At 37.3% G+C, this 20,782-nt stretch overlaps 1 protein-coding gene across 18 annotated transcripts in view; it reads left to right on the forward strand.

The window, feature by feature from the left end:
- Window positions 1–20,782, forward strand: part of PTPRD (protein tyrosine phosphatase receptor type D) — a 541,446-nt gene that overhangs the window by 372,114 nt on the left and 148,550 nt on the right. For all 18 annotated transcript variants that reach the window (XM_061132759.1, XM_061132767.1, XM_061132761.1 and 15 more), the window contains 2 exons: window positions 11,563–11,653; window positions 16,701–16,910. In XM_061132759.1, coding sequence (XP_060988742.1) covers window positions 11,563–11,653; window positions 16,701–16,910 — 301 coding nt within the window. The remainder of the gene's footprint in view (window positions 1–11,562; window positions 11,654–16,700; window positions 16,911–20,782) is intronic.

Here is a 20,782-nt window from a genome sequence, read left to right on the forward strand (position 1 = left end):
ATTGATGCTTTTGAACTGTGGTGTTGGAGAAGACGCTTGAGAGTCCCTTGGACTGCAAGGAGATCCAACCAGTCCATCCTAAAGGAGATCAGTCCTGGGTGTTCATTGGAAGGACTGATGCTGAAGCTGAAACTCCAATACTTTCGCCACCTCATGCGAAGAGTTGACTCATTGGAAAAGACCCTGATGCTGGGAGGGATTGGGGGCAGGAAGAGAAGGGGACGACAGAGGATGAGATGGCTGGATGGCATCACCAACTTGATGGACAGGGTTTGGGTAGACTCTGGGAGTTGGTGATGGGCAGGGAGGCCTGGTGTGCTGCGATTCATGGGGTCACAAAGAGTCGGACACGACTGAGAGACTGAACTGATTCAGGGAAAGAGTAGATGAAAGGTAAAAATAGTATCATATAGTGTATGGTTTTGACTATTAAATACCTAATTTTTCTTTATATATTTAAAAAAACTCAATGCCTATTTGCCAGATTAACTTGGTAGTATGTCTTAGACATCACTGGAATGACATTTTAGTCCATGGTAACAGATTTCTCTTTCATTTTCCAATTTCTGAGTAAATTTATACTACAAAATAGAGTTTCTCTCAGTATTTTTCTTTAGATAGTTCAATTTTTCTTTTTGTTTTATTTATGTACTTACTCTTTGTAACAGTTGAAATGGGACTCAGGAAAAGGGATTAAAACCTTTGATAACAAAAATGAGAGACTCTTACAAATCAGAAAAAGAAAGCAGATCATTATGGAAAAAAAATATGCTCTAGAAATTCCCATAAATATATTCTAAACACTGGGAAAAAAACAAGAGGAAAAGACAAAACTGAGGAAAGGTGTAAGAACCATGGGAAATGGAAAGCAAATATGTTAGCAAACAACTTTAGATAATTCCTATTCCTTATATTTCCTAAAGGAGCAATGGCATAAAGTTACCCATCCAGTCCTCTAGGTTGGTTCATGTGGCATCATCAGATATGACAAAAAGCTGTGTGCCAGGCTGCGCCACTTGCAGTCATTGGTAAATTCAGAAATTAGAATGGAGGTTTCTGTTAAGTATTATACGGGAAAAATGAGGGAGGAGAACAGAATTGATTCCAGAGCCCTGGAGCAGGTTGCTAATTTGGATTTATGTAAAAGCTAACTACAAAAATGAGTCCAATTTGTTTTTCTATCAAAATACAATTTCGATTATTGAAAGGCTGTTTTGTTTTATCAACAGAAACTGTGCTTTCCTTATTTCTGGCCAAGAAAACTGAGAGATCTTAATCCCCAGACCCGAACTCCTCACCATCTAAACATAAATCTGTCTCTTGTGAACATAATGCAAGTAGAGCTCCGTGCTTCTGGGATTTCACACTTGGTTTTTGTGTGGAGAAGCTGGGCACTCCTTTAGGGAAAGGCCAGATTTCTTGTGGAACAGCCATGGGGGTACTGCAGGTTCTAGTATTAGGAATTTTGTGGGACTTGAGCCTTCTACTTGAATACACTAAGGGGACAGAATTCTGGTCAGAAACTTGAGCAATGCCACCATCCTACAGTAGCAAGTTGTGGTAACAAAGGGGACTTCTGTGATTGTATGGAGCAGGACTTTACTCTGGTTGGTTAAAAAAAAAGAAAGAAAAAAGCACCACACAGATTGTACTCAGAGAAAAAGGTGCCAAAAACTCAATGTAAATTAACTCCATAGCAACAATTTCATGTTTATGAAAAATAAGAGCATTTTATAAAATTTCAAATTTCTTTGATCTTACTGATTTGGCTTTCAGATTGTCTTTCTTTACAAAAATAAAAAGTAGACATTCTTAGAAGCAAAATCGATTCGTGACACATGGCACCACTAGTAGCAGCTCAGTGTTTTAATTTACAAGCTATTTAGTATTTAATTGATTAATCATATTTTTGTTATTGACATGCTAAAGGCTTAAATAGTATAGCACTTTACAGTTTACTGAACGTATTACATCATTTGACTCAAGTTTCCCACCTATGAGGTAGGTGTTCTCCCCTTTTACAGGTGAGTAAGGTGAGGCTCAGAGACACTAAGTGGCCCAGGCAAGATCAGAGTTGCTATTGCTAATAGTTAATAAGGACAGAGAATGTCCTCGGTATTCTTCAAAGGACACTGCACACAGTGACTGCTATAATCTTCACACCAAGGGCCCTCTTCATTTTACAGCTGAGGAAGCTATAAGGTAGTATAATATTGAGCTGGCTAAGAAGTTTTTAGGCTTTTCTGTAAGCTGTTACAGAAAAACTCAAACAAATTTTTTAGCCAACCCAATGATTTACCCTGGCAACACAATAGCAGAGAGGAAAGATTTGAGCTTAGGCAATCTGGCTCCAGAGTCTACATGTTGAACCATAACTGTGCTTCTGTGACCATAAAATGTATTGACCAAGCCAGGACATTTTTTCCTAGGACCATCATAAACATGTAAGAACTCCATGACAATTAAGCATCAATAGGATGGCCGTAGACACATCTCAGAATCAAGAGGGATCAGTTACAAATGCTCAGCCACAGATTTTAGAAAAATATGTTAAATGTGGAACACTAAAATTGGTAGGTTGTCATGCGAATTTAGAGGAGAGATAAAATAGCTACCCACAGGTCAGTACTATCATCTGCCATTTTATAATTGACGAAATGGAATCTAAGGTAATTTATAACTTGTCTGACAACACATAGCTTAAAAGATTAGAGACCTTAATTTAAACACAGAAACTGGAAAGATCATTCAGACAGCTTTGGTTTTTTTGTAGTTAATTAATTTGAGTTAAACAATATATATATACCCAAATGACCATAGCAAAAATATATATATATATATATATATACACATGTATATATATATATATATATATAAATCAAAAAATTCTGCAAGGCATGACATTCATCATTAAACTCTGAGACAAAATTTGACCTCCCAGTTAAATGAGTTTGAGAATGTTAATATGGACTGTTAATACAAAAAGCTTTCCTCAATTTGAAGTGGGACTTCCACAAAGACCGGAGCTCACCTTCCCATATAATTATATGGAGCTGGGCCCCTTGATGATAACATATTAAATAAAATTAGTAAAACTTTACTTAGTATAATTAAAATTCTGAAGGTTAGATTTAACTTAGCTAATTAAATCTAATATACTGGGAAAACGCAGCTTGCTTTATAAGTAGTCCAGGGCTTTCTCGGATATATTGATTCTCAAGTTATTTATTTTTCTATTAGCTTAATAGTTAAGGTCTATATTGGAAAGAGTATTTGAAGGCTAAACTCCAAGCTTGAGTTAGATAGGCGAAGTGTTTTCATTATATTTTTTTTCGTTTATTTTTATTAGTTGGAGGCTAATTACTTTACAATATTGTAGTGGTTTTTGTCATACATTGACATGAATCAGCCATGGATTTACATGTATTCCCCATCCCGATCCCCCCTCCCACCTCCCTCTCTACCCCATCCCTCTGGGTCTTCCCAGTGCACCAGGCCCAGCACTTGTCTCATGCATCTAACCTGGGCTGGTGATCTGTTTCACCCTAGATAATATACATGTTTCGATGCTGTTCTCTCGAAACATCCCACCCTCGCCTTCTCCCACAGAGTCCAAAAGTCTGTTCTGTATTTCTGTGTCTCTTTTTCTGTTTTGCATATAGGGTTATCATTACCATCTTTCTAAATTCCATATATATGTGTTAGTATACTATAATGGTCTTTATCTTTCTGGCTTACTTCACTCTGTATAATGGGCTCCAGTTTCATCCATCTCATTAGAACTGGTTCAAATGAATTCTTTTTAACGGCTGAGTAATATTCCATGGTGTATATGTACCACAGCTTCCTTATCCATTCGTCTGCTGATGGGCATCTAGGTTGCTTCCATGTCCTGGCTATTATAAACAGTGCTGCGATGAACATTGGGGTGCACATGTCTCTTTCAGATCTGGTTTCCTCAGTGGGTATGCCCAGAAGTGGGATTGCTGGGTCATATGGCAGTTCTATTTCCAGTTTTTTAAGAAATCTCCACACTGTTCTCCATAGTGGCTGTACTAGTTTGCATTCCCACCAACAGTGTAAGAGGGTTCCCTTTTCTCCACACCCTCTCCAGCATTTATTGCTTGTAGACTTTTGGATAGCAGCCATCCTGACTGGTGTGTAATGGTACCTCATTGTGGTTTTGATTTGCATTTCTCTGATAATGAGTGATGTTGAGCATCTTTTCATGTGTTTGTTAGCCATCTCTATGTCTTCTTTGGAGAAATGTCTGTTTAGTTCTTTAGCCCATTTTTTGATTGGGTCATTTATTTTTCTGGAATTGAGCTGTAGGAGTTGCTTGTATATTTTTGAGATTAATCTTTTGTCTGTTGCTTCGTTTGCTATTATTTTCTCCCAATCTGAGGGCTGTCTTTTTACCTTGCTTATAGTTTCCTTTGTAGTGCAAAAGCTTTTAAGTTTCATTAGGTCCCATTTATTTATTTTTGCTTTTATTTCCAATATTCTGGGAGGTGAGTCATAGAGGATCCTGCTGTGATTTATGTCGGAGAGTGTTTTGCCTATGTTCTCCTCTAGGAGTTTTATAGTTTCTGGTCTTACATTTAGATCTTTAATCCATTTTAAGTGTTTTCATTATTGTTGATGTGTTAGTGACTCAATTGTGTCTGACTCTGCAACCGAATGGACTGTAGCCCACCAGTCTCCTCTGTCCATGGAATTCTCCAGGCAAGAGTACTGGAGTTGGTTGCCATTTCCTTCTCCAATATAAAGCTGATCTATGTCCAAAAGCAATTTTTTTTTTTTTTAATTTAGAGCAGGTTCTTTGAGTTCATATGATTTGGTTGTTACAAACTTGTAGGGACGTGTTAGTTTCTCATTTTACTCTTCCTATCAGTTATCTTACTTTCCTTAATATCCTGTGAGATTATAAGTAGGGTCATAACTTTGCTGAATCAAAAAGAACCTTTGCAGTAAGGAGTTATGTATTTTACAGATTCTGTTCATGTATGTTGTTGCTGGTTTGGAGAAAGAAGCAGGTTGAAGAGGTTTCAAGTTGGAAAATTCTAGTGCAAGAGAAGAGTTCTAAAATGTTTTTGACTGCCCTGATCTAGGAGAGGCATAAATCCCCAAGAATTACCTGCTTCACCCACTTCTACTTTTCATTGAAGAATTCAGTGATAAAATGGATGGCAAAAAGGAAACATATGTATATCTGTTTTCGGAATGCATTTTGAAAAATGCAAACATGTCTTAAACATAGAAGAAAATTATCAACAAAAAAATGGTCCCTTAAAGACCATGTAGTTGGGATCATTAATCTAATCAGAGGTCAGGAAAGGTTTCAGTCTGGCAGTAAAAAATGAGTTGCTATTTGAGAAAAGAGAAGAGTTAAGTTGGAATTTGTTGGGAGTGACAGAAGAAGGTTCTAGGCAGACGGTACAGAATGACCAAAGTAAATTCAAGAAACTAAAAGCCCAGCAGGGTATAGCTCACAGGACAGAGAGAGATAAATTCCAGGATCCATTGAAAAGTTCTTTAAAATGGAAATGTTACAGTTAATTTTCTATTGTAAAATGAGAATTTCAGAGATTGGACTAAAGGAGGTTAAATTCAATGGAGAGAGAGATTTAGGAGTAATCCAAGCATGAGACAGAGGAATAAAGCTGAAGCAGTGGGAGTAGTGAGGAGGAGAAGTGAATGGACTATAGATAGATGGGAAGTAGTAGGGTTTGGTGTAACTTGGTGAGAGAGGGAGAGAGTTAACACAGATTGTCAGTGATAACACCTAGGTTTACAGCATGCACTAAAATGGATCACGGTGCCATATTGAAAGAGGATTTATTTTGGAGCCATATTTTTTGTTGTTGTTTTATTTTAACCACAGTAAATTTGAGGTACTTTTGTGACATAGAAATGGAAATATAAAGTTGGAATGGGAGACACTTGTGGAGTTCAGAGGAGCAGTCTTGGCTGAAGGTATGAATCTGTAAATCATCTGCATTGAGGGGATAACTGATTCCCTGAGCCGGAATGAGATCACATGGCAAGAAATGAGGAAGGAAAGAGAAATCCATGGCCAGATCCTTGAGGAACTCCACCCTTGTTGAAAAGCTGGGTAGCAGATAATAAATCCTGCTAAAGACATAAGGTTAACATGGTGAGAGATCTTAGTAGAAAACTAGGAGAGTTGGATACAGAGGAAGAACAGAAAATGTTTCCTGTAGGGTCTTATGAATACTCAGATCAAGTAAGAGAGTCCGAAACTCTTCTTTTGATGCAAGCTCGAGGACCCTGGTGAAGGTGGTGAGGGGGCAGATGTGGCAGAAGCTAGCGCACAGTTGACTGGGGAGTGGATGGAAGGTCAAGTCCTGAAGAACAGCAAGGACACACAGCCCTTCTCAGTCCTGGGGCCGCAAGAGGTAGGAGAGACTGATGACTGGAGCAGGATGTGGTTTGTCTGGTCTTTCCAGTGGTTGAAAGCTAATGGATAGAATCCAGTGAGGATGGAGATATTAAGATATATGGGAAACTAGAACCAGCCCATCCTAAAGGAAATCAACCCTGAGTATCACTGGAAGGACTGATGCTGAAGCTGAAGCTGCAATACTTTGACCACCTGATGTGAAGAGCCGACTCACTGGAAAAGACCCCGATCCTGGGAAAGATTGAAGGAAGGAGCAGAAGGGAGCAACAGAGGATGAGATAGCTGGATGGCATTCACTGACTCAATGGACATGAGTTTGAGCAAACTCCAGGAGACAGTGAAGGACAGGGATGCCTGGCATGCTGCAGTCCATGGGGTTGCAAAGAATCAGGCACAACTTAGCGACTAATCCACAATAGCAAGGAGTATGGTGTATGGTCAGCATCCTAAGAGTGATATGTGGGACCCAATTCAAGAAAAAGTAACTGACCTTGAAAAGTGAAGCCAGCCCTTCTACTGTACCAATGAGAAAGACTACAGTTTGCATCTAGATATAGGTGGGCTTGTAGGAGACAGGGGGAGGGAATTCTTGTCTAAATTTTTTTTTTATTTTCTCTGTATATAAGACATAAAGCCATCTTGTAGCAGAGAGGCATGAGCATCCAGGATTTGAGGCCAGGAAAGAAAGTTTGAAAAACTTTCTGTGAATATTGAAACCGGGTAAGTGGTGGTCTTATTGACAGGCAGCGTTGAACTTCTATTTGAGTTTGCTGAATATGGACTTGCAGCATCATTCTACCCTGTTCATTATTTTTCAAACTGTATTCTGCTCCTTGTGTTCAGGTACAGAGAAAGGCAATGATAGATTTCAGCCAAGGTGGAGTGGAGGATGTGGGTTTTGGAACAAAAGAGTTCAGGGAATTTTGAATCTTGGGTGGTTCATGGGCCAGCCCTCTGAAGGATTAAATCACCCAAAATGATGGCAGAGTTTGGGAAAGAAAAAAAAAAAAAAAAAAAAAAGACCATCAATCCAGGTGGGTAGGTGGAGAAACTTCCACATAAGGAAGATTCTGAAGAAGTTGATAGATGGCAAAGATCTGTAAGAGAAGACCATAACATAGCTGAATTGTATAATCTTCCAAGAGAAGGGGCTGTGTTTTATGGGGGTGTGGGGGAGGGGTGGCTTCCTAGGTGGTGCAGAGGTAAAGAATCCACCTGCCGATGCAGGAGATGTAAGAGATACAGATTCAGTCCCTGGGTCAGGAAGATCCCCTGGAGTAGGAAATGGCAACCCACTCCAATATTTCTGCCTGGAAAATCCCATGGACAGAGGAGCCTGGCGGGCTACTACAGTCCGTGTTGTTTCAAAAAGTCAGACAAGACTGAGCATGCACACACACATGCGTGCACATTGTATTTTTTAGCAAAAGGGTGGAGGGAAAGAAACCCCAAGCCCTAAACGTGAGGGTCACGGCCGAGAGGGAGGGATAAATTGACCTGCCGCTGCTGGAGAAGTCTGCAATGGAAGCAGTATCCTGAGGGGACAGTTAAGCTTCAGGAAAGGCAAATGGGTGGTGGTTTACGAAATTGTAATTGCTGAGAATACAATTGAAATGCATAGACTTAGACCCAGGAGTTCCAAATTCCCACCTCCTCATTTCTTCAGGAGGTGAGAGCTGCTTTGAAGCAGGTTCCACTTTGCCTGCCCTAGTTGAATGCTTTAGAGATCTTGGAGAGAAAAGGTTATGGATATCTGGCCACACTGTTAATGAATTGTTATGGGGGAGGCTGTTCAATTCTTATCTGAGCCACAAATGACATGGGTAGTTGAGGAGTGCAGCAGAAGAAAGAATGAATTCTTTTTTCATGTACAAGAATGGCAACTCAGAGTATGAAAGCAGAAGCAAAATTAATAGAATTCATCAGCTTAACCTGGATTTAGAAGATTCTGAAGGAAAACAATGGGAACTCCCTGATCACATGCAGTATCATCGCTTTAGGCAAAGAGGATCTGTTCTGACTTTGTGCAATTGGTAGTGAAAAGCAAGAGTTTCCCTGACAAGTGTGTTTATCAAGTCCACCTGCAGTGTCATTTTGTACGCTAGGTTGCAGCCCCTGTCATTCTGTCCATGCTGATTTAACATGATGGACTTGTTTGGCAAATCCTTCAGGTGGTGGGAGGACAGGAAGAGGAGGAAGCTTACTCTGGATCATAAAATAAAAGATTGGCCTTGCTCATATACTCTACTCTTCCTTCTCCTTACCCTCCTTGATCATCAAGATTGTTTGTAGGAAAGAAAATGGATGGCTAAATGATGTGATTCCATGAGCCTGCTGATGAGTTGTTCAGAGCACTATGGAGAGAATGCAGCTAGTGCTGTCTGGTTTGACTTGAATTTCTAGGTCAGGGAGAAAAAAAAAGTTTGATAAGTCCTTTAATCTGCATCTCAGGGAATTTCACTGTGTCCTCCTGTGTCTGCGTTCTCATCCATCTCTCCCACCATGATGGTCAGTACCAGCCAGTAGCAGCTGGCTTCTGTTAAGTGCTATATGATACACACTGTTCTGAGCACTTTGTGTTCATTTATTTTCCCTCAATAAGTCTGATATTATTTACTCACATTTTCAGAATGTGCAGCTGAGATTCAGGGATGTTAGATGATCAGCCCAGGATCACATGGCTCATTAGTGGCAGAACCTGCATTCTGGGCAAGATGTGTCTGTAGATGCCATATTCTTTACTAAAGACACTCTAGATCTGCACAGCCCAGCAAATGTAATGAGAGCCACATGTGAAATATTACACTTTCTAGCAGGTATGGTGAAAAGTACAAAGAAACAGATGTAATTAATTTTAATTACATATTTTATGAAGCCCAATATATCCAGAATATTATCATTTAACATGTGACCATTATTAAAAAAATATTGCTATGATATTTTACATTGATTTTTCATACTAAGTTTTTGAAATCTGTTGTCTTTCATAGAGCACCTGTCAGTTCAGACTAGCCACATTTCAAGTGCTTGATAGCCACTGGAGGCTAGTGGCTACCATACTGGACAGAGTTGCTCTAGACTCTGTTTATGGAAATGGAGTTCTTAATCACACAGGATTTGCTGAGTTTATTACAGATTTTGCTTTAAGAACAATGAAGGCTCCTGTGTGTGTGATTAATCTCTGTAATAGAATGTGACACAAGCTTGATGGAGCCCATCCTTCTCTCATGCCTTTCCTGAGTGCCAGCCGTCTTTTCTAATGGTGTGTGTTCATTTCCACAATAAGTGGAAATTTATAGAGTCTAAGAAGTGCTTTATGATACAAAGTAAATGAAACAAAAGCAGACTCTTGCCATAGTTTACACACACACACACACATACACACACACACACATGCATGCATGCATACATGCACACACATACATACACACATACATGCATACACACACATACATACATACATGTGGACTTCCCCAGTGGCTTAGTGGTAAAGAGTCCGCCTAAAACGCAGCAGATGCGGGTTCAGTCCTTGGGTTGAGAAGATCCCCTGGAGAAGGAAATAACAACCCACTACAGCATTCTTGCCTGGGAAATCCCATAGACAGAGGAGCCTGACAGGCTACAGCCCATGGGGTTGGAAAGAGTCAGACACGATTGAGTGACTAAGCACAGCGCGCGCGCACACACAGACGCGCGCACACACACACACACACACACACACACACATGTAAATGCTTATATGTAGGTATAATATATAGGTTTATTTCCCCGTGGGCTTCCCTTGTGGCTCAGCTGGTAGAGAATCTGCCTGCAGTGTGGGAGACTGGGTTCAATCCCTGGGTTGGGATGATCCCATGGAGGAGGGAATGGCTACCCAATCCAGTATTCTGGCCTGGAGAATTCCATGGACTATACAGTCCATGGAGTTGCAGAGTCAGACATGACTGAGTGACTTTCACTTTCACTTGTATCTCCTTACTGTTTTATCTTGAGCAATTATTCAGTCTCTGTGGATTTTATTTATTTGGTCTGTTACCTGTTCTTAAAGTTTTTGTTTTTTTTTTAAACAAGGCAAAGTGAAATTATGCATTTCCTATAATACATGAACAATAGGAAGTGATTAATGTGCTGTTATTATACATCCATGTTCAAAGTCTTTGTATAGTAACTACCAAAAATCAGTATGAACAGAGTCCCTGTGAATACAAGAGCAGGGTATATACTATATAGAAGTTACAAAATAATTTTACAAATAACCTGTATCTGATTGAGGACAGGTACTGTTGTACATAAAGTGAAGTTGACCATTCTCAATGTGAGACTTGCTTATTAATCTTTTTGTCTCTTCCTGTAAGTGTATTATATTGAAATCTATTTTGAAAGCCTCAGATAGTGACTATCTCAAAATTTCTGCAGTTCTACCTTAAGATGTGCAATTTGATGGGTAGAAAGCGAATAGAAAGTTTATGCCTTTATATATTTAATAATTGTGAGGTGACAAGTAATTTTTATGCTTTTATTTTTTCCAAATAAAAAGTACTTATATGGTATATAGACAAAATCATCATCATTGTACAGGCATTTGAATGATCCTAGAGTAATTTTTGAGGAAGGCGTGGCAGCCCACTCCAGTATTCCTGCCAGGAGAATCCCCATGGACAGAGGAGCCTGGCAGACTACAGTCCATGGGATCGCAGAGTCGGACATGACTGAGCGACTAAGCACAGCACAGAGTAATTTTTATTACACATCTTCTTTTTTAAAAACCCTCTTATAAATTAATGTCATAGAAAATTCTTGGCTCAGCAGCCTGTGGTGGTAGATTTCAATATACCTGCCTTGCATGCGTCCAGCAACAGGGTGCTAACAAACTATTTCTATTCTGTTTATGATACCTAATAAAGGGCAGTCAACCATGGTAATACTACCTACAAGATCATTGAAGTTACACATAAATGTCTACCCATGTTGTTTTTAAAATTGAACAAACAGGTGGTTATTTGTCATTGATGGACAAGTCGCTCCATATTCATAATTTGCTTTCAGGCTCAATCATTGGTCTGTGGAAGATTTAAGGATATATCTGTCTTCTCTTCCCTCTGAACTAACCTTATTTTTATCTGTGTGTTCTTGTGCAGAGGTTACTACATAATAATTGTGCCTTTGAAGAAATCTCGTGGGAAATTTATCAAGCCATGGGAGAGTCCAGATGAAATGGAATTAGATGAGGTAACTGTGTTTTGGGTGGTATCTTTCATTAGTTACTTAATTTTTAAAATAAATCTCTCCTCTCTATGGAGACCTTTCAGCATCTGATCTGGGTGGATCAGCTCCTACATGGCTGGCTGGTCGACTGCCTACTTGAATGGTTCAGTGCTATGGGCGTGTTAACCTCTTGGGATCCCAACAAAGAGCTTTTTCTTTAATTAAAAGACATTAAGCTGCTGTAAAGCTTACAACCTATTTAATCTTTGTTGGCTTTAATATTTTGCCCCTTGCTCCTTGTAAAACGTAATGCAGAGGTGTGGAAGGAGAAGTGAATTGTCAGCAAAGACTTAATCACCACCGTTAGGAATTCCAAGGTCCACTTCATTAATGCAGCAGTAGTTGAGGTTGTTAAAAATGCTAAGTTACAGTTTGCACCAGAGTTCAACACTTGACCTACTATGTATTTTTGACCAATTACTGACAGAATTGTGCTGATTAGCACATTTTAACTTCCTTCTATATTTTATAGGATTTCAGAATCAAAAATGCATATAACTTTAGGAACAAACAAAACAAATCACAGAATTTTGAGCTGAGCAAGAAATATGGTACAAAAGACAAAGGAAACATAAAGTAGTATGATTTTAATTTCTAAAATCATAATAATAACAGTAAGTACATTGGTATTGTTTTTGCAAAAAGGACTTGTTTTTGAAAGTTAATACATACAACATAGAACAAGAGTTAATTTTTCATACTTCCATTTAGATGAGAAAAGTGTGATTGGAAGGGTTAAGCCAGACCCTCAGAGCAAATTAATGGCGGGGGTTCACATTTTGAAATACCATATAGGAGAGACTTTATGATTTTAATATGATTCTAGTCTGAATCAGTTCAGAAGTCAAATAAAAAGTCAAAAGCCCCTATTTGGGGAAATATGATATTTTAATGTACTGAATTTATTTACAGCATGTTGTACATCTTACCACTCAACCTGTTATTCTTAGATATTTTCTCTCCATCAAATTAGTTCATAGAAAGCAAAGAAAAGCAGAAATTCCCTAACTGCATTACAGGGAGATGATGTTTATTTTGTTCATGTCTGCACTAAGGAGACTATGATCTTGAGAGATAAGGACTGTTAACTTCTTTTGGCAAACACATGTCATCCCTAGAAGTGTGGTTCATCATCACCCATTTCATTTATCTGACTTCAGGTTGATCAAGTTTGGAATAGGAGATGAGTTCAAGGTTAGGACTGTGTTTTGTGTCAATGTGTAGTGATTAGATAAGCATTGAAGGAGTGTAAAATGAGGCACATTTCTATAATGTTGTCAAGTAATTTAGGCTTTATATTTTACTTTTTTTTCCCTGCTAATATTAAAGGAACTAAATCTTTTTTATGCTGTCAGAGGAGTCTATCTGAAAATGCCAGTTGATGAGCTATTCTGTAAACAGTTTGAAACAAGTCATGGTTTATTTGCAACTGATCAGTTAATCCTAACATATTCTTTATTATTTTAATCAGTTCTCAGCTGAAATACAGAATTCAGATGGAATTGGATTTAAAATGGAAAGGCAACTTATAAAATCTGACTCTTTCTATCTATTGAAAAAAAGTTTCCAAGGAGTTAAGCTCCAAGCCAAAAATGACATCAAATACTTAAAAAAAAAAAGCTTTCCTTAGAAGTAGAGCCATTTGATAGTAAGTAATAACAGGCTGATTCTCTTTTATAGCCAGGTTTTAACCTCCGAAATGTACAGCAATTCTAATGGATTAAAGTATAGAGCTATATGACATTGAACTTTCTTGCAATTAAATTCTGTGGGTCTCTGCTGCTCATTCCCATAACAAAGGGTCATTTTAATCATCCCACAAGTTGTGGTGCATTAATCTGTATAATAGTTTGATAAAGAACATTTATTAATTCAAAATTTTGGGGTCAGGATGGGTTCTTTCCCACTTTTGTTACTGATATAATTGAGACCACATTGTAGAATTAATGGTGGAAGAAATAAGATATGCATTGACTGGAAAATGAAAATTATTTCTGATACAATACTAAAGCCCTTGATATATCTTCTGGAATTACCTCCAATACATCTTGTAACCATTGTGGAGGGGAACAAATGAAAGGAGGCTACGGCCTCACTGTGTGCTTACTCATCCAGTTTCTGATTCCTACGGACAGGTTTTTTTTTTTTTTTTCCTACCATGGATAATAAAAGCATTGTAGTAATTTTATCTATAGCTTGGTACTGCCAAGTTTGACAAAGCAGTGTTCCTCTCTTAAATGTATTTGACCAAGTGATTTTTCAGAAAGGCCTGTAATTCAAATCATTGAAACCCTATCATCGAATAGAATGGTGGCCCGAGGGGATTTCCACATGTGTGCTTCACATCGAGGCCCATAAAAAGTAGAAAGAGGCTTTCTAAACAGAGTCACTCTCAGTATTGTCTTCTGAGCTCATTTATCCTTTGTCTGGGGATAATCTTCACATAATAAATTCATAGACTGGAACTCTTAGTTGTCAAGGTCAGACTGGGCAGAGCAGACCTTGATAGTCAAAATGAATTTTGGACAGAATGACTCCTAAAAATGTTAGTTATATTTAATTCAGGGCAAGTCTTGTAATATATCATAAGCTTTTCATTGCATTGTACTTCAAAGGCTTGCTATAAAATAATGTGGTCATTTGTGGTTGTAACTTGAACATATTGGCTCACTTCATGTCATCTGAGCACACTTGACCCATATAAAGTATCACACAAGAAGCATCCCACAGACATTAGGGCAGCCTAAGGTTCCAGGTTTGACCTTAGGGAATGGCAGCATTGGGTCTAAGGGGGACCAAAACGCTAAAATATTTTAAGGTACTTCCTCTAAGTCTTCTAAAGAAACCCCAGCAAAAGGTACTCACTCATGACAGTGATATGGATGAATTATGACAGTTGCCTACATCTGAAGTATGAATAAAATCAAGGTAGGGTTTGATCAGTGGAGTAGAAGAGGGGACACAGTTGCATAAACAACTGATGGTAAATGTTTCTGATTAACCAACTTCAAAAAGCTTTTCAGCTCATCTGTACTGCATTTGTCCTTCTCAAAGTAATGGCCCATCATCTCCTACATATCAACAAGAACCTATGTAGTGACTTTTCAAGTATATGTTAAACATTTACATCAGAATTAAAAATATTTAAAGAATCCAGAAAAATAAGAAAGCATGCATTTTTCTGTGTTAATGAAAGCAGATAGACAAAAATTATATATTTAAGTACAGACTCAGTTAAAACAATTAAGAGTATTAATTTATCCTAATGTTGCATTTGTATTTCTTTAATATTGTGCAGCCTCCATGTAAACAAAAATATGGTTGGAAAAAATGTCTTACAAGTAATTTCATTTTACCAATTGAATCCAATATTATTACTTTCTATTGTGCCTCAGTTTCCTCATTTATATAGAGGTAATAATAATCTATTTTATAGAGTTTTTATGAGTAAATAAAATAAGCTATGTTTAGTCTCTTGAGAATGGTGCCTGGCACCTAGTAAGTGCTTAACAAATACAATTATTATTGCCATTATCATCATTATTATAAGAAAACCTAAATTTGACAACAGGATCAAAAGATAGTGCTATGTTTCTGGACTAGCTTTATTATACGCCAGCTGGTCCATAATTGATCAGTCTATCTGAATTTATCATAAGATGGTCCAATTGTGCTAAAGAAGCCTACTGTGGTTTTCATAAAAGAGCTTACATGTTAAATAATCTTAATTGTATCAATAAACTCAAATTTAACAGAAAATTTGAGAACATTATAAATTAAATTCAATAACATGGGCACAAATTATATATGTATAACCAAAAGAGTGATTTTTACATTTTTAGGTTATAATTTTGACCAGGTTAGCACATTTACAACTTTGTGTTAGAGACAAGTTAACCATCAAGTTCCTAACAGAAGGTCTTGGTATTTGCCGTGTATATAGTCTGCAGCTGTTATTATTAGAGAAGCTTGGCCTTCATTGTGTAGGGTCTCAGATACACAGTCTTCTCTATAGAGGTAGTAAAATAAACCAGCATTCTTTCAAAAAAAACAATTACGGTGCCTCTTATATTCAAAGGCAACTCAGACTGCTATAAACTTACCCTAAGCCCTATAAAATATCAATATTTAATGGGAGCAGAGAGAACTTGGTCATCATTTTGAAATTGTCATATCATTAACATGATTTTCTCCAAATAGTAACTACAAAAACAATAGAGTATCAAACCATAATTTGTAGTTTTTTTTTTTTTCCAGTTAAAAATACATGAAGGATTTGTGTGTATGCATGTTTATGTTTGTTTCATTCTGGGTAATATAATTATTTTTTCTCTAGCCTGCCTTTTTATCACCTAGCTAGATAATTTAACATCTCCAGAGAGCTGTGAGCTCTGAAAAAACTTGCTGTCATGATAAATGCAAGGAATTGTACCCTAAATGGTTAAATCAAGGAGACAAGTCAAGCCAAAAGTTGTTAAATAAGTGACAATGTCTATTTAAAATGTTAATTAAAAATTGGTCATCAGAGTCTATTTTATGTTTATTTGAGGGACTATACGTCATACAAATTATGTCATTACTAACTCTTCAAAATGTTGGTCTTTGACTTTTTCTGAGGTTAGTACTTGTTTAATAAATCACAGTGATAAAGCCTGCATGACAGGCTTTTGTGAATCAAACTGACTTTTTTTCCATAGACAAGTTGTAATGCTTTCTTGTCCTTTGAAAGGATTTCATTAGAGTGGACAATGATGTGAGCTACCAGTAAAGGATCTAATTGCCCTCTGTTTATAGCCTGAGCCTTGCATCTGCAATACAGTGTCTTACCCTAACAGCAGGACAGGCATTTGGAAGACAGACTGAGATTTAGTAATGCTGACACGCATGAGAAGTGGACACATTGAATTTGGGTTGTTCCCAGCCCTGAATTAATTTCCCTTATTAAACTGTCATTAAGTTGGGTTATTGTTGTTTACATTTCTTTATCTGTTTCCCACTTTTTCCCTTTAAGTTGCTTAAAGAGATATCTAGGAAACGCAGAAGCCTCCGTCATGGAAGAGAAGTTGAATTAAAGCCATATATTGCCGCTCATTTTGATGTCCTTCCCACCGAGTTCACCCTGGGGGATGACAAACATTACGGTGGATTTACAAACAAGCAACTCCAGAGTGGTCAAGAATATGTCTTCTTTGTGTTAGCAGTGATGGAACACGCAGAGTCTGTAAGTGAAATGTGATGGCATCCATATTATTGGTGGTATTCTTAAATACGTTTTTCACCAGAATGTGGGGATATGGGGCTACACGCATCCTAATTGTTTCTCATGAGATTTAACTTAAATGTAGTAACAGGCTGTCTACTCTTTGAATGTTGCTGAGTAATCTGCTTGTGATTTCATTACAGATAAGGCTGTGTCTGTCATCACAGGACATTTAGGTGGATTTCTAGTTTATGAAGTCCAGATCGATAGTGCATGGTGGTCTTTGTTTCTTCTTTGTTTTTTTCTTCTTCTAGCATTTGTAACTCAATCCCAGACCCCCATCTTGCCCCAGGTCTCTTCTCACTCTCCACTGGTAACCCCTAGTTTGTTCTTTATATCTGTGAGTCTGCTTCTGTTTTGTATTCATTCGCTTATTTTACTATTTTAGATTCCACATGTAAGTGATATCATATGGTATTTGTCTTTTTCTTTCTGACTTATTTCACTATGCATGATTCTTCCTAGGGTCATCCATGTTGATTAAAATGACATAATTTTTTATGACTGAGTAATATTCCATTGTGTGTGTGTGTTGTATATCACATTTTCTTTACTCATTCATCTGTAATGATTAGAGACATTGAGCATCCTTTCATGTGACTGTAATCTGTATGTCTTCTTTCAAAACCATATCTATTCAGGTATTCTGCTCATTTTTAACTGGATTATCTTTTTTATCTTTTTTTAAATATTGAGTTGTATGAGCTGTTTATATTTTGGATGAGGTGAGGTGAGGTGAGGTAAAAGTCATTCTGTCGTGTCTAGCTCTTTGCAACCCCATGGGCTGTAGCCTGCCAGGCTCCTCTGTGCATGGAATTCTCCAGGCAAGAATACTGGAGTGGGTTGCTGTTCTCTTCCCCTGGGAATCTTCCCAACCCAGGGATCAAACCCAGGTCTCCCACATTGCAGGCAAATTCTTTACCAGGGAAGCCCTATATTTTGGATACTAAGTAGTTAGCAGTCTTGTCATTTGCAAATATTTTTCTCTTTCAGTAGGTTATCTTGTTTTGTTGATGGATTTCTTTGCTGTGTAAAGTTTAATTAGGTCCTTTTTTCCTTTTTATTTCTTTTGCCTTAAGAGATTAAAAAAAAAGATACGATTTATGCATTTCCTGCCTGTCTTCTCTTCTAGGAGTTTTCTGGTTTCAGGTCTTACATTTAGGTCCTTAATCCATTTTAAGATTACTTTGGATATAATAAGGGAGGGAGTAAGTGAGGGAATGTTCTAATCTCATTCTTTTATATGTAGTTGTCTAGCTTTCCTAGCACTACTTATTGAAAAGACTATCTGTTCTCCATTATGTAGTCTAACCTCTGTGGTAAAATAGTTTACCATAGGTGCATGGACTTATTTCTTGAGTCTGTTTTCTTTTCCATTGATCTATTGGTCTGTTTTTGTGCCAGTACCATGCAATTTTGATTACTACAGCTTTATAATGTAGTCTGAAATCAGGAAGCATGATTCATCTAGCTTTGTTCTTTTTTTTCTCAATATCATTTTGACTTTTCAGAATCTTTTGTGGTTTCATATAAATTTTAGGGTTATTTGGTTTTGGATCTGTGAAAAATGCCATGGGTAACTTGATAGGGTTTGCATTAAGTCTATGGATTACCTTCAGTAGTTTGGACATTTTCTAATATTAGTTCTTCCAATCCAAGGACAGATGACATCGTCCCAATTCTTTTTATCATTTTTCAAATTCTTTCATCAGTGTTTTATAGTATAGGTCTTCAGAGTATAGGTCTTTCACCTCCTTGGTTAAGTTTATTCCTAGGTGTTATATTCTTTTTGATGCAATTTTAAACAGGATTGTTTTCTTGCTTTCTCTGATACCTCATTATTTGTATATAGAAGAGCAACAGATTTCTGAATATTAACTTTATATCCTGCAACTTTATTGAATTCATTTACTAGTTCTAATAATATTTTGGGGGGAGACGTGAGGGTTTTCTATATATACTATAATATCATCTACATATAGTGACAGTTTTACTTCTTCCTTTTCAATTTGGATGCCTTTTATAGGAATCTTAATGTGACACACATCTGGATAGAAATGACAGCTATCATTGCTCATCTCTTTTCTCATTGCTCATCCTCGTGACTGTTCTCAAGTATATATATATATATATATATACACATATGTGTGTGTGTGTATTTAATACTAGGTATGTTGTTGCAAAATACCTAATAGACCTTAGCCTGTGTGATTCCAAAGGAACTAACAAACTCTGAGATTAAACATAGTCTATTTCCAAGTATTTGAAAATATCAACTAAGAGGGGAGTGGTGATTGTATGTATGTATTTTATTCTCCTAGAATTGCCAGTGAGCCCGTAGTGCTTTCTGCCCAGATTCAAGGGAAGTTCTATCTAGGAAAAGGCAAGCATAGCCTGTATCTTAAATTATAGCAATTTACCAGTGACTTTATCAGTGAAGAGCCAAGGAAGTTAGAAAAAAATCCAATAAAACAGCATTCCTAAGGTCCTCTAAATAATGAATTGTCTGCTTTTATGTAATTCATCTTGCTCTCACGTTGTTTTCTGCTTCAGTTGCTTTGAATGTTAAAAAGACAGAGAGGGCGAGAATGTAGATGTGAGGGAGGTAGATTTTGAAGTGGCTGGTCACATTAACATTTAACATACATATTCTAAACTGTATCTTCTTTGGGGGTCTAAAACTGACAGGTATGGCAATTAGGTAGAGCCAGGCCCTTCCCCTCGATAGGAGAAGTCTAAGATATATCAAAGATTTCTCCACATCCGGTGTTAGCATATAGAGTGGGGCTTCTCTTCAAATGACTGAAGGAATTCCCTCCTGGAAAATCAAAACACAAAGGCAGCCTTTCTGCCTGGTTTACCTTTGTGCACAGGGTGTCATTTGAAAACAAAGTGGCAGGCTTCCTGGAATTTTAACGTACAGATATGCTTTCTCTTTCTAGTTGAAGGTTTTACGTCAGAACATCAAGGGCATGGAATGCTGGAATCATATTCTTTTTTTTAATGATTTTTAGATATTTGAAAGAAATTTTCTTTAAATAGCTCTAGGACATTTCCTAAAGCATGTTCAGAGCATTGAGGTAGATCAGAGACTCCAATGAAAAGGAAGTTCATCAGATCATGCACTGTCAGAGACTCTGGTTTCTAAAGTCTCCCAAATGTTTCTACTAGTGTTGGAAAGTATCACCATTGATGAATAAATTATGTAATTAGCATTTCTTTCCAAATATAAATTGTCTAAATTGCCCCTTTCTCCATCATCTTTTTCAACATCATTTTCAAAACTAACAGTATTTCCTTTGTTTTCTATGTGTTCATGCCAGCATTTATTAGAAGAGACTTGCATTCAACTAATATAATGCTCTTGTAGTGATACAGTCTTTTGTAAACTCCAGATTTTCATAAGTGATGAAAGGGTGGGATGGTAATTTGCATACAGAAAATATCTACCTTCCCAATTGAGCTGTCCCCCAATTAACTGCCTCATTAAGCGTATCAAAGGACTGGTTTAGAATGACTAACATTTAACCTTTTCCATTACCCCCACATACTGAACAAATTCTGCTTTTCATAAGGCTGATATCATTTTACAGTTTTCTTTTCCTTTTCACATGTCTCTGTTTCCTGATTTGGGTTGGAAATCTGTGTACTTCGGGAAAAATCTCTGGTTAGATTTCTGTCTTGACTAACCAAGATTATTATCTCAAAGGCTCTTGGTAGAGAATTTCACATTACAGAGTTTTGCTTATTTCAGTCTCCCAAATAGTTTGAATGTGACCCACAAAATAGGGGGAAATTTAAAGCAAAACAATTATATAAAGAATCATGTTTCT

This window comes from Dama dama, chromosome 29 (genome assembly GCF_033118175.1).
Source record: "Dama dama isolate Ldn47 chromosome 29, ASM3311817v1, whole genome shotgun sequence".
Taxonomy (NCBI): domain Eukaryota; kingdom Metazoa; phylum Chordata; class Mammalia; order Artiodactyla; family Cervidae; genus Dama; species Dama dama.